Genomic DNA, 15,231 nt, shown 5'->3' with positions numbered 1-15,231 from the left:
CTCTTTCTCTGCCTCAAAAATAAATAAAAAACGTTAAAAAAAAATTTAAGATACCTCAGCTCTAGTCCTCGCTCTGCCAATAATTAGTGGAGTGACAATAGACAGGATTATCTATATGGTGTTCCTCAGTTTACTACTCTGTAAAATCAGTAAAAGTAGTAGTTCCTTCATAGGTAAAGTCACCCATTTTAGTAGAAGTTTCTCAAAAGATGGTTGATAAAGGTAGAGGGTTCAATCATATAATCTGTTCAGACTCCTAAGTTTATTAATATCCACTACTTCATTTGTTAAAAATATATATGTCTTCCTTATTGTGGCTAAAGATTTCAAAAAATGATTAAATGTTATTTCTTAAAGTAAATCAAAGCAGTTGTTTAGAATATGTTGTTCAGACCCCCTCTGAGGTTCTGATATGTATTTAGAGTCTTCCTCTGATCTCCAGTCACCACCAACCACTGAAATATCTGTCTAAAGGTGACTCACTTCCAGTTTTAATCATTCACTCCTTTGGGATAAAGACCCTGTTGTCAAAATTCATTTTGGACAAGATTACTGTCAGGATATTTGGAATCAGCCATAACCAAAGTACTAGCTCATTTCCCCTTTTCCAAAGGAGAACAAATTGTCTTTGGACTTAAAACCAATCTTTAAAACCAATTTTCTCTTACTACATGTGTGTAAAAAGAAAGGAGATATTTTTTTTCTTTTGTGATTCTGTTTGCCTGTTTGTTTTAGTCAGCAGTCTCTAATTGTTTACTCAACCTGTGTCAGAGAAAGTTTATGGCATTCTGGAATTCAACCTCAGACCAAGGTTCTCCTCTGTTGCTGAGACACTGCAGAATTGCAGCAAGAAGATGCCATCCTGAAGCTCCCTCAACCTGGGTCTTTGGTATATTTGGAATCGTTGTCACTCAGGACTGGCTTTAGTGCAGATACTTCAGACAAAATTATGGAACCTCAAAGTCAGAATTTGAAGACAATACCATTATTATCTTTAGGAAGATTTCATATTTCGGAAGAGTATGGCTTTCTTCTACCAAATCCTTTGGTAAGTATAGAACCTTGGACCAGGACAGAATAGGTTTCTCATGATGCTGATTTGTTCTCTCTTTTATCTGCTTAATTTATGTGGTCATTAGGGGAGATGCAATATAAATACCTGAGAAAGATGTTACAAATAAATCAACATGGAATTATGAAAAGAGAAAAGTGACAGCTACATACAGCACAGGATAGTTCAAATGGAATGTTTTAATGCCGGTTATTTTTAATAGATTGTCAATCAGTCCAGTAAACTTATTAGCAAATCTGGGTTACCAAGGAAAAGACAGAACTTAGAGATCAAGTAAGGGAGCAAATCAGTCTATCTTCACTTGCTAGTAGGAGTGCAGAAAGAACACAAAAGACCATGGGTACTTTCGGTGTTGGTAGGAAGAGTTAGATATTCACAGACATTGCTGAGAATAGAAAGAAACCCGTGAGAACTAACAATACCTATTTTTTAATTCTATTGAAGGCACAGCTTATAATCCAATTCTGTTTCATCAGTTAACTCATTTTTTTTTAATGTTTATTTTTGAGAGAGCGAGATAGAATGTGGTGGGGGAGGGACAGAGAGAGAAAGAGGGAGACACAGAATCTGAAGCAGGCTCCAGGCTCCGAGCTGTCAGCACAGATACGGAGCTTGAACCCACAAACTGTGAGATCATGACCTGAGCTGGAGTCAGACACTTAGCCAACTGAACCACCCAGGGGCCCCATCAGTGAACCCTTAACATTGTTTACTCTTTGTGGCTCAAAGCCTATTACGCTAAGACTGTAAGAGTTCTTAGAAGTCACCTGGTCCCACCTTCCTGCTTTTATATTTCAGCTGGCTGAAGTGCACAGGAAGTGGCTTGCCAAAGTCATTTTAGTGTGAAAAGCTGAACTAATACTCAGCACTGCTAACATCTTTTTTCTACTACATCATTGATAAGGGCCCAAACTACTCGGGGGAGAATCTAGGGGTCCAATACTGCAGCTTTTGTGATGACTTAATAGATCCAATTCTACACCTTCCCTGTAGGCCTAATTCATCTTTAACTACAATTAAAGAATACTCTGGAATTCAATGAACTTTTATTGAATACCTATTCTAATGCTTATTTTTGATTGTTATTAGAAGAATATAGATGAAGATATCATCTATTCACTCTTCCCAAAAGCTCTCTGTAGAGCTGTTAGTTGAGAGAACAAGTCACAGATCTGCAAGTAACTTGAGCATTAGAAGTAATGACTTCAGGATGTTATGGAGAATAGGGTTGTAGCCCAGTGTATAGATTGCAATCTCTGACTGCAACTAGGGTGACTGTGGATCTGTATTTGCCAGGGACTGAAAGGGTTGTCAAGACGTGAGGCTTTCAGGGCTAAAGCAAGAAAGTCCTGGGCAAACCAGAACATGTCAGTCACTCTGACTTGCACTTACTAAATCTTGTACCCCTGTATAAATCACAAGCATTGCCTGACCCCAGTTTTCACATGTAGTAGGTGAAGATCTGATGCCACTCCCCCTGGATTGTTGTGGAGCATGAGACACTTTAATAAATCCAGCGTAAGGAATAGAAGCAGTTCTTCGAACCCTCATTCTAGTGCTCACTCTGTGTGTAAACTTGATTTGGGAATATTCCCATTGTCCCTGGTTCACAAGGAAAGAAAAGCCAATAGGCTAACACATTCTTATTGAGGTTAAATATTTACACTGAGCAGAGGAAAAATAATAATATAAAGTATGTAACTTTATAGAGCCATAATGATTGAGCTCCCCTCTTTGTTTCCTTTTTTATATATAAATAAGAACTCTAGATGAGAAACAATAAAAGTTTCAAATGCTTGTGATTGGTTCTGAGCCAGATCATGTCTGTCTTGTGATTTGGTTAATGGCTATCCCTTAGGAGAAATTTCCATTGCTGAGCTCATTATAAAAAATTCCCTGACAAACTGGGCCAACTTTATAATAGTCCTATGCTAGATTTATGAAAAGTGATTCTGTATTTCAGTTTTATTTTCATTTGCTCTCATTGGTGTGAAATTTTAAACCACTCTACTTCTGGGAAGAGGCGAGAGAGGAAGTTTTCATCAGAATCTGCCCTGTAGTTGCTTCATTAGGAGGGGTTCTGTCGCAGGTTGCATCAGTCAGCTAGCAGTGTTGATACTGATCACAAATTAGGAAATGTCTGTCACTGACATTGTCAAGGGCTCAAATAAGTTTTTCTTTCCTTTAGTATAAAGGCAAGTGATGGGAGAACTGTTCCTTCATGCCCTCTGGCCCAAAGATGCTCTTTCAGCAAGCTTAGTTGCTTCTATAAATATTTACTTCAAAGTCTTTCTCCAGAAAACAGTCAAGCTAATGAATAAGCAAGCAAATATTGTGGCTTTAGGGGAGCGGCCTAGGTTAGTTTTCAGTGCTTTACCCCACTGTTTGTATCCACTCTCAAACATTTCCAGGGTCTAACGTTTCAGTGTAGAAAATGTATACCTGTCAGACCCGTGTCCATAAATATGCCACAAAAATCCTTTGCCAGATCATGGGTCCCGTGCATGTGTATGTGTGTTTGGGTGGGGAGAGGTGGGAAGTAATTTTTCCTTAGATATAAACAATACAAGGAAATCAGTTTGGCAGAAAAACAGGAGTCTATGTACACGATAGATGGAGATCAGATTGGTGTGGAACTAAGATCTCCAATGTCAGGCTTGAGTTTAGATTTCGCACATCTGGAAAATAATATAATGCAACAGGCATTTCAATGTTTTTCCTAAAAGACTGTTAAGTGCAGGGTGGGTTCGAACAGCTGTTGCTGAACTGCACACCAAAATCACTCAGGGAACTTTAAAAAATACTGATGCCAGAACCCCAACCCAACGGTTAATTCCGAATCTCTAACCTAAATAATTCAGTGCTTGAAAATCATAAAATGCTTCGAGGACAGTGCAGGTTCAGGTTAGAGACAGGGGCCTACACTTGAGAGGTTGGCTATAGGTGTCATGGCTACAAGAAGCTCTGAGTAGAGCTTGGAAGTTATTTTTATGCAAAAACAAAGAAAGAGGGAAATTTTAAGTGTGCCATGGAGCAGCAGACAAGGAATGATGCCATGGGGACACTGGGAACTGTATTCTTTATAGCAATCAAGTGGCTACTTAGAAAAAAGAGATAGATATATCCTCTCCTGTAGAAATCCAAAGTCCTTGATAGAAGCAGTAGACTCCATGGGCACCTGGGTGGCTCAGTCGGTTAAGCATCCAACTGTTGGTTTCAGCTCAGGCCATGATCTCATGGGTTGTGAGTTTGAGCCTCACATTGGGCTCCACACTGACAATATGGGGCCTACTTGGGATTCTCCGTCTCTCTGTCTCTCTTTCTCTGCCCCTCCCTTTCTTGTTCTATCTCTCTAAATAAATAAATAAATAAACTTAAAAAAAAAGGAGGATTTGAGGCAGTGATGGTGATATAGTAGTGATAGAGACAAAGTGATCAGATTTCATAATAGTTAATGTAGATCAATAAAGAAAAACGTGTTTGGGGATAGGGAGGTTGGATGGGGTGTGGATTTCTGTGCCAAAATTAAGGAACTAAGAAAGTGAGTAAAGCCAAAGGAGAAATGTGCAGACAGAGATAAGGAAATAGGAGGAGCAGGAATAACCAAGACAGTCATCTGGAAACTGGAATTTAAACAATGAAACCACTTAGAGTTTTCTCACGCAGGACATCTCTGCTGTAGAGAAACATGACACAACTTGAGATGAGCTGACGGATCCTAAGAAAGAATGAAAAGATTGCCCATGGGAAAATACAAATCTGCTAATTTCATTCAAATTGAGGCTCAGGGCATTTATTTGTTTCCCAGGTCTGCTGTAACAAAATTACCACAGTTTTGGTGTCTTAAAACAATAGAAATGTATTCTTGCAGAGAGCTAAAGAGTAGAAGTCTGAATTCAGGGTGTTGGCAGGCTCAGTTTCCCTCCAATCATTCTACAGGAGGATCCCCACTCTCCTCTCCCTTCTTCCTGGGGCTCCAGCCATTCCATTTTCATGGCAGAATAACTCCAATCTTTGGGTCCATCTTTAGGTGGCCTTCTTTGTGGCTGTGTCTTCTTCCTCTTGTCTATGTCTTCTCTTATAAGGACACTTGTTATTGGAACCACCCTAATCTAAGATGATTTCATCTTGCAATCAGTCATTAACCAAAAAAGACCCTTTTTTCCAAATGGGGTCACATTCAGTTTCCAAGGAGATCTCCCTTCTTTTCTCTCTGTCTCTGTCTCCCTCTCTGTCTCTTTTTTCTTTCTTGCCTTTTGGAGGAGGCATACATTAAGTACACCATGGGGGGTGAGATGAAAAGATAGAATGTTAGAAGGAGGGAGGGGCCTGAGCAACCAGAACTACAATTGCCCTAAGATTCCCAAATCTGACCACACAACCATGGGAAGGTGAAGACAATGAAAAGCAGAGTCCAAGATATCACAATATCAATGGGTCATAGGGACAGTTAAATATCACTGACCAGTTTTGTCAGCATAACGTTAGCTCATATTCACCAGTATGACCTTGATATTCTGAAGAAAAGGCAATCCTCTGCTGTAAAATTGTAGGTATGAGGTCAGAGGGAAGTTAGAATATGAAAAAGCATTGTATGGGCAGTAATTATATGACCAGAGCTACATGGGAAAGGAGCCTCTTCTACATGAATTTAAAAGGATATGCTACAGGGGCGCCTGGGTGTCTCAGTCGGTTGAGCGTGTGACTTCGGCTCAGGTCATGATCTCACAGTCTGTGAGTTCCAGCCCTGCATCGGGCTCTGTGCTGATAGCTCAGAGCCTGGAGCCTGCTTCAGATTCTGTGTCTCTCTCTCTCTCTGCCCCTTCCCTGCTCATGCTCTGTCTCTGTCTGTCTCAAAAACAAATAAAAAAACATTAAAATAAATAAATAAATAAATAAATAAATGGTTATGCTACCATCATGTTTTGAAACTGTGGCCTTTGCAGTAGGAAATAGGGAGGAGGAGCAAGGACATACTTTTCAAAAACTCAATTTTGTGTTTTTATTCTCTGACTAGAAATAAAAAACAAAAATTTTATGTTGTGATGATAATTTACAATTGAAAGATATTCCATAAAATCAGATTTCAGTTTCTTTCTTCATTTTTTCCAATGAAGTCTTTGTATCCTCAGGAAGTTATTCTTTGGGGTTCATGATATTTCTTAATATTCTTCTTCTTCTTTTTTTTTTTAAGAGAAAGAAAGAGAGTGTGTGCACGTGCATGAGTGGGGGAGGGACAGGAGAGAGAGAGAGAATCCTTTGCAGGGTCCACACTAAGCAGGCTCAATCAAGAGTCAGATGCTCAACTGACTGAGCCACCCAGGTGCCCTGTGATGTCTCTTCTCTTAAGACAATTCTAGTTAAGAAATAGTGCATAGTAAATAAGACAAATTCTGATTAATGGCATAGACAGATTTGACAGTAGTCATACTGATTTGAGTTTGAATTCCAGCTGAAATTCTTATCAGTTTTAAACCTAACAAGTTATATTTAATCTCTTTGAACCTTATTTTCCCTTTATGGGTATGCTACAAGGATCAAAGTAAGAAATCCATACAAGTTAGATATGACTGCCCCTTATAATTTTGACACTCTGGTTTAAGTCTAGAACTCAATTCTAGACCAGCCTAGGCCATGGTCTTACTGACAACAGGATAAGTTATGACCATATAGCCCAGAATTTCTATTTTTTTTCCATATATGAAATTCATTGTCAAATTGGTTTCCATACAATACCCAGTGATCATCCCAAAAGGTACCCTCCTCAATACACATCACCCACCCTCTCTTCCCTCTCACCCCCCATCAATCCTCAGTTTGTTCTTAGTTTTTAAGAGTCTCTTATGCTTTGGCTCTCTCCCACTCTAACCTCTTTTTTTTTTCCCCATCCCTCCCCCCTGGGTTTCTGTTAAGTCTCTCAGGATCCACATAAGAGGGAAAACATATAGTATCTGTCTTTCTCTGTATGGCTTATTTCACTTAGCATAACATTCTCCAGTTCCACCCATGTTGCTACAAAGGGCCATATTTCATTCTTTCTCATTGCCACGTAGTACTCCATTGTGTATATAAGCCACAATTTCTTTATCCATTCATCAGTTGATGGACATTTCGGCTCTTTCCATAATTTGGCTATTGTTGAGAGTGCTGCTATAAACATTGGGGTACAAGTGCCCCTATGCATCAGTACTCCTGTATCCCTTGGGTAAATTCCTAGCAGTGCTCCTGCTGGGTCAAAGGGTAGATCTATTTTTAATTTTTTGAGGAAGCTCCACACTATTTTCCAAAGCGGCTGCACCAGTTTGCATTCCCACCAACAGCGCAAGAGGGTTCCCGTTTCTCCACATCCTCTCCAGCATCTATAGTCTTCTGATTTGTTCATTTTGGCCACTCTGACTGGTGTGAGGTGTTATCTGAGTGTGGTTTTGATTTGTATTTCCCTGATGAGGAGCGACGTTGAGCATCTTTTCATGTGCCTGTTGGCCATCCGAATGTCCTCTTTGCAGAAGTGTCTATTCATGTTTTCTGCCCATTTCTTCACTGGGTTATTTGTTTTTTGGGTGTGGAGTTGGGTGAGCTCTTTATAGATTTTGGATACTAGCCCTTTGTCTGATATGTCATTTGCAAATATCTTTTCCCATTCCGTTGGTTGCCTTTTAGTTTTATTGATTGTTTCCTTTGCTGTGCAGAAGCTTTTTATCTGCATGAGGTCCCAGTAGTTCATTTTTGCTTTTAACTCCCTTGCCTTTGGGAATGTGTCAAGTAAGAAATTGCTACAGCTAAGGTCAGAGAGGTCTTTTCCTGCTTTCTCCTCTAGGGTTTCGATGGTTTCCTGTCTCACATTCAGGTCCTTTACCCATTTTGAGTTTATTTTTGTGAATGGTGTGAGAAAGTGGTCTAGTTTCAATCTTCTGCATGTTGCTGTCCAGTTCTCCCAGCACCATTTGTTAAAGAGACTGTCTTTTTTCCATTGGATGTTCTTTCCTGCTTTGTCAAAGATGAGTTGGCCATACGTTTGTGGGTCTAGTTCTGGGGTTTCTATTCTATTCCATTGGTCTATGTGTCTGTTTTTGTGCCAATACCATGCTGTCTTGATGATTACAGCTTTCTAGTAGAGGCTAAAATCTGGGATTATGATGCCTCCTGCTTCGGTCTTCTTCTTCAAAATTACTTTGGCTATTCGGGGCCTTTTGTGGTTCCATATGAATTTTAGGATTGCTTGTTCTAGTTTTGAGAAGAATGCTGGTGCAATTTTGATTGGGATTGCATTGAATGTGTAGATAGCTTTGGGTAGTATTGACATTTTGACAATATTTATTCTTCCAATCCATGAGAATGGAATGTTTTTCCATTTCTTTATGTCTTCTTCAATTTCCTTCATAAGCTTTCTATAGTTTTCAGCATACAGATCTTGTACATCTTTGGTTACATTTATCCCTAGGTATTTTATGCTTCTAGGTGCGATTGTGAATGGGATCAGTTTCTTTATTTGTTTTTCTGTTGCTTCATTATTAGTGTATAAGAATGCAACTGATTTGTGTACATTGATTTTGAATCCTGCGGCTTTGCTGAATTCATGTATCAGTTCTAACAGACTTTTGGTGGAGTCTATCGGATTTTCCATGTATAATATCATGTCATCTGCAAAAAGTGAAAGCTTAACTTCATCTTTACCAATTTTGATGCCTTTGATTTCCTTTTGTTGTCTGATTGCTGATGCTAGAACTTCCAACACTATGTTAAACAACAGCGGTGAGAGTGGACATCCCTGTCATGTTCCAGATCTCAGGTAAAAAGCTCTGTTTTTCCCATTGAGGATGATGATAGCTGTGGGCTTTTCATAAATGGCTCTTATGATGTTTAAGTATGTTCCTTCTATCCCGATTTTCTCGAGGGTTTTTATTAAGAAAAGATGCTGAATTTTGTCAAATGCTTTTTCTGCATAGATTGAAGGATCATATGGTTCTTATCTTTTCTTTTATTAATGTGATGTATCACGTTGATTGATTTGTGAATGTTGAACCAGCCCTGCATCCCAGGAATGAATCCCACTTGATCATGGTGAATAATTCTTTTTATATGCTGTTGAATTCGATTTGCTAGTGTCTTATTGAGAATTTTTGCATCCATATTCATCAGGGATATTGGCCTGTAGTTCTCTTTTTTTACTGAGTCTCTGTCTAGTTTAGGAATCAAAGTAATACTGGATTCATAGAATGAGTCTGGAAGTTTTCCTTCCCTTTCTATTTTTTGGAATAGCTTGAGAAGGATAGGTATTATCTCTGCTTTAAACGTCTAGTAGAACTCCCCTGGGAAGCCATCTGGTCCAGGACTCTTATTTGTTGGGAGATTTTTGATAACTGATTCAATTTCCTCACTGGTTATGGGTCTGTTCAAGCTTTCTATTTCCTCCTGATTGAGTTTTGGAAGTGTGTGGGTGTTCAGGAATTTGTCCATTTCTTCCAGGTTGTCCAGTTTGATGACATATAATTTCTCATAGTATTCCCTGATAATTGCTTGTATTTCTAAGGGATTGGTTGTAATAATTCCATTTTCATTCATGATTTTACCTATTTGGGTAATCTCCCTTTTCTTTTTGAGAAGCCTGGCTAGAGGTTTATCAATTTAGTTTATTTTTTCAAAACACCAACTCTTGGTTTCGTTGATCTGCTCTACAGTTTTTTTTTTAGATTCTATATTGTTTATTTCTGCTCTGATCTTTATTATTTCTCTTCTTCTGCTGGGTTTAGGCTGCCTTTGCTGTTCTGCTTCTATTTCCTTTAGGTGTGCTGTTAGATTTTGAATTTGGGATTTTTCTTGTTTCTTGAGATAGGCCTGGATTGCTATGTATTTTCCTCTCGGGACTGCCTTCGCTGCATCCCAAAGCATTTGGATTGTTGTATTTTCATTTTCGTTTGTTTCCATATATTTTTTAATTTCTTCTCTAATTGCCTGGTTGACCTATTCATTCTTTAGTAGAGTGTTCTTTAACCTCCATGCTTTTGGAGGTTTTCCAGACTTTTTCCTGTGGTTGATTTCAAGCTTCATAGCATTGTGGTCTGAAAGTATGCATGGTATGATTTCAATTCTTGTATACTTAGGAAGGGCTGTTTTGTGACCCAGTATGTGATCTATCTTGGAGAATGTTCCATGTGCACTCGAGAAGAAAGTATATTCTGTTGCTCTGGGATGCAGAGTTCTAAATATATCTGTCAAGTCCATCTGATCCAATGTATCATTCAGGGCCCTTGTTTCTTTATTGACCGTGTGTCTAGATGATCTATCCATTGTTGTAAGTGGGGTGTTAAAGTCCCCTGCAATTATCACATTCTTATCAATAAGGTTGCTTATGTTTGTGAGGAAGTGTTTTATATATTTGGGGGTTCCTGTATTTGGCGCATAGACATTCATAATTGTTAGCTCTTCCTGATGGATAGACCCTGTAATTATTATATAATGCCCTTCTTCATCTCTTGTTACAGCCTTTAATTTAAAGTCTAGTTTGTCTGATATAAGTATGGCTACTCCAGCTTTCTTTTGACTTCCAGTAGCATGATAGATAGTTCTCCATCCCCTCACTTTCAATCTGAAGGTGTCCTCAGGTCTAAAATGAGTCTCTTGTAGACAGCAAATAGATGGGTCTTGTTTTTTTATCCATTCTGATACCCTATGTCTTTTGGTTGGTGCATTTAGTCCATTTACATTTAGTGTTATTATAGAAAGATATGGGTTTACAGTCATTGTGATGTCTGTAGGTTTCATGTTTGTAGCGATGTCTCTGGTACTTTGTCTCACAGGATCCCCCTTAGGATCTCTTGTAGGGCTGGTTTAGTGGTGACGAATTCCTTCAGTTTTTGTTTGTTTGGGAAGACCTTTATCTCTCCTTCTATTCTAAATGACAGACTTGCTGGATAAAGGATTCTCGGCTGCATATTTTTTCTGTTTATCATGTTGAAGATTTCCTGCCATTCCTTTCTGGCCTGCTAAGTTTCAGTAGAGAGATCCGTCATGAGTCTTATCGGTCTCCCTTTATATGTTAGGGCACGTTTATCCCTAACTGCTTTCAGAATTTTCTCTTTATCCTTGTATTTTGCCAGTTTCACTCTGATATGTCGTGCAGAAGATCAATTCAAGTTACGTCTGAACGGAGTTCTCTGTGCCTCTTGGATTTCAATGCCTTTTTCCTTCCCCAGATCAGGGAAGTTCTCAGTTATGAATTCTTCAAGTACACCTTCAGCACCTTTCCCTCTCTCTTCCTCATCTGGAATACCAATTATGTGTATATTATTTCTTTTTAGTGCATCACTTAATTCTCTAATTTTCCCCTCCATACTCCTGGATTTTTTTATCTCTCTTTTTCTCAGCTTCCTCTTTTTCCATAATTTTATCTTCTAGTTCCCCTATTCTCTCCTCTGCCTCTTCAATCCCAGCCGTGGTCATTTCCATTTTATTTTGCAGCTCATTTATAGCATTTTTTAGCTCCTCCTGGCTGTTCCTTAGTCCCTTGATCTCTGTAGCAATAGATTCTCTGCTGTCCTCTATTCTGTTTTCAAGCCCAGTGATTAATTTTATGACTATTATTCTAAATTCACTTTCTGTTATATTTTTTAAATCCTTTTTGATCAGTTCGTTAGCTGTCGTTATTTCCTGGAGATTCTTTTGAGGGGAATTCTTCTGTTTTGTCATGTTGGATAGTCCCTGGAGTGGTGTGGAACTGCCGGGCACTTCCCCTGTGCAGTCTTGAATAACTTGAGTTGGTGGGCCAGGCCACAGTCAGACCTGATGTCTGCCTCAGCCCACCACTGGGGCCACCGTCAGACTGGTGTGTACCTTCTCTTCCCCTCTCCTAGGGGCGGGATTCACTGTGGGGTGGCGTGGCCTGTCTGGGCTACTTGCACACTGCCAGGCTTGTGGTGCTGGGGATCTGGTGTATTATCTGGGGTGGATAGGCAAGGTGCATGGGGGCAGGACGGGCAGGCTCAGCTTGCTTATCCTTTGGTGATCTGCTTTGGGAGGGGCCCTGCGTCACCGGGAGGGAGTCAGACCCGCCACTGCCGGAGGGATGGATCCGCAGAAGCACAGCGTTGGGTGTTTGTGCGGTGCAAGTAAGTTCTCTGACATAAACTGTTTCCCTTTGGGATTTTGGCTGGTGGATGGGCGAGGGAGATGGCGCTGGTGAGCGCCTTTGTTCCCTGCCAAGCTGTGCTGTCATCCGGGACTCAACAACTCTCTCTCCCGTTGTCCTCCAGCCTTCCCGCTCTCCGAGCAGAGCTGTTAACTTATAACTTCCCAGATGTTAAGTCCCGCTTGCTGTCCGAACACACTCCCTCCGACCCCTTCACTTTTGCAAGCCGGACTCGGAGGCTCTGCTTTGCCGTAGGGCTGCCCCTCTGCCCCGGCTCCCTCTTGCCAGTCTGTGTAGTGCGCACAGCCTCTCCGCCCTTCCTACCCTCTTCTGTGGGCCTCTTGTCTGCGCTTGGCTCCGGAGAATCTGTTCTGCTAGTCTTCTGGTGGTTTTCTGGGTTATTTAGGCAGGTGTAGATGGAATCTAAGTGATCAGCAGGACGTGGTGAGCCTAGCGTCCTCCTATGTCGCCATCTTTTTCCTAGGTAGCCCAGAATTTCTAAATCATGGCCAATTTGAAATAGAATATTTAATCCCATTTCATACAATAATTATGCCAATATTTAGCAAACTATGTGTCTTAATTTGATTTTGAAACATGATTACCCTGAATATCTTCCAACTACTTTTACTAATATCTTATGGCTTTATTATTGATCAAATCTTTCAATTATATACTCAGGTTAATAAGTCCCATAAATTGACATTCCAATGTTTGATATTTTACTTTACATTTATTTTTACTGTTTATATATTATTAATCTTTAGGAATTGGGGAACTACTGAAGTATGGTGGTTTATCATTAGCCCAAATAAATGATTTTATGAAAAATATATTCTAAGTGTTGTTATTTTATTACTAAATTAATAGAAGCATATTAAATAAATATCAAAAATTTTAAAAATTAGTTATGCTTAATAATATAATTTTAATGGTTGCATCAGATTCCATTTGCATGATATAACACTGAAATTTAAACAACATTGGACATATTGGTCAATTTCAATTTCCTCTCACTATTAATAAAACTGATATGTAAAACTTTTGTGTCTATTCCACGCTTGATATTTTATTTCAAACCAAACCATTTGCCAAAAATTCACTATCTTGTTCCTGAAAATAACTTGTCAGCATTAGCTAAGTTAGAACCCTTTCTCATCATTCTTTCTAACCTCCAACCATTTGTGCTCTCTAGTGTCAAATTAATGACTCTCTGGATTTACTATTCTCTCATTTTTTTTTTGCTAGTATTTTATTCCTTGTTTCAATTTAGTGAGTATTTTGTCACTACTTTTTACATTTAAGGGCACTTAGGTAGATGCTTAGAATACAATAGGAGACCAAAACAAAAGATTTAAGGACTCTAGATGACTAATTAGCTTAGTGCCAATTAAAAGCTATAGTCTGTATTATTTAGCTAGTGTTGATTATGGGAAATGAATATGCTCCCTTTCTAGGTGGAGAGAGGGGCCAGAGAAGGTAAACTGCTTTCTATGGTAGCTGCTATCCATAGCTACTCAGCTTTAGTCTCAAATCTATTTATCTGTCCTCAAGGTGGGGGGAAAAAGAAAGAAAAAGAAAAGAAAAGAAAATAGTTATTGTTAAGTACCATTTCCTTAGAAGACATTTTAGCCATCATTTACTTATACTTTGATTTATCTTCCAGCAGCTTATGAAAATATTCTCTCCAAACATCTTCTATATTATTTTTCTAGGTTTTCCTAATTCCATGCATAATAATTTTCTTTTATTTTATTAAAAAAAATTTTTAATGTTTATTTTTTTTGAGAGAGAGACACAACATGAGCAGGGGAGTGGAGGACAGAGAGGGAGACACAGAATCTGAAGCAGGCTCCAGGCTCAGAGCCTTATGTGAGGCTTGAACTCACAAACGGTGAGATCATGACCTGAGCTGAAGTAGGATGCTTAACCGACTGAGATACTCAGGCGCCCCTTGCATAATAATTTTCTAATGTTAAAATATACTTACAGCAGTGCTCAAAATTGATTGGTCTTGTAACATACTATTGAATCAATTTGATAATATTTTTTTTAAGGATTATCCTTTTTGTATTCATAAATAACAGTAGTGTTATTCTTTCAAGGACTACTCCTGAGGTTATATTATCTTCATAAGAGGCACTACATGTGGGGCACCTGGGTGGCTCAGTCGGTTGAGCATCTGACTTCAGCTCAGGTCAGGATCTCATGGTCAGTGAGTTCGAGCCCCATGTCAGGCTCTGTGCTGACAGCTCAGAGCCTGGAGCCTGCTTCAGATTCTGTGCCTCCCTGTGTCTCTGTCCCTCCCCCACTCATGCTCTGTCTTTCTCTCAAAAATAAGTAAACATTTAAAAGATTAAGAAAAAAAAAGATGCATTTGATGCTGTCTCATTTAAAAAAATTTTTTTTAAATGTTTATTTATTTCTGAGACAGAGAGAGGCAGAGCATGAATGGGGGAGGGGCAGAGAGAGAGGGAGACACACAGAATCTGAAGCAGGCTCCAGGCTCTGAGCTGTCAGCACAGAGTCTGACACGGGGCTTGAACTCACAAACTGTGAGATCATGACCCCAACCAAAGTCAGTCGCTCTACAAACTGAACAACACAGGCACCTCAATGCTGTCTCATTTTTAATATGCTCTGGAACAGAAAATATATTACAATTCTCAAGACTGAAGAAATTTTAAGTAGTAAGTTTTTAATTACATTTTCCATTTTTTCTACACTTCTAGATTTAGAAAATTATCTTTTACAGTTTTCCAAATGGTGATTGAATTCAGATTTTCAAATGTATTAACAAAATACATTTATACCATTCTCCTATATTCATTAAGAGTTGAGTTTTTCTTATTTCCTATTATAACCCCTTTATAATATATAATAATAATATAATAGTAGTAATTACTATTTAGTAAGTATTTGCTTGGTACTTGGCCTGTATTGATCCTAACTACATTTTTCTCACCTGAGCCTCACAATAATATTCACTATTCACAAATAATTCATTTGAGAATGAGTGGATTCAGCTTTATCT

The 15,231-nt window shown here is 39.0% G+C and overlaps 1 protein-coding gene across 1 annotated transcript in view; it reads left to right on the top strand.

Moving 5' to 3' along the window:
- Positions 1–384: 384 nt before the first annotated feature.
- The window catches only part of IDO2 (indoleamine 2,3-dioxygenase 2), an 86,777-nt gene continuing 71,930 nt past the window's right edge, over positions 385–15,231 (top strand). The window contains exon 1 of the mRNA XM_015544194.2: positions 385–1,048. Coding sequence (XP_015399680.2) covers positions 950–1,048 — 99 coding nt within the window. The 5' untranslated portion in view covers positions 385–949. The remainder of the gene's footprint in view (positions 1,049–15,231) is intronic.

Source organism: Panthera tigris, chromosome B1 (assembly GCF_018350195.1).
Source record: "Panthera tigris isolate Pti1 chromosome B1, P.tigris_Pti1_mat1.1, whole genome shotgun sequence".
Taxonomy (NCBI): domain Eukaryota; kingdom Metazoa; phylum Chordata; class Mammalia; order Carnivora; family Felidae; genus Panthera; species Panthera tigris.
Note: the sequence above shows the minus strand (reverse complement) of the source record. Positions and strands in the feature narration are given on the sequence as shown.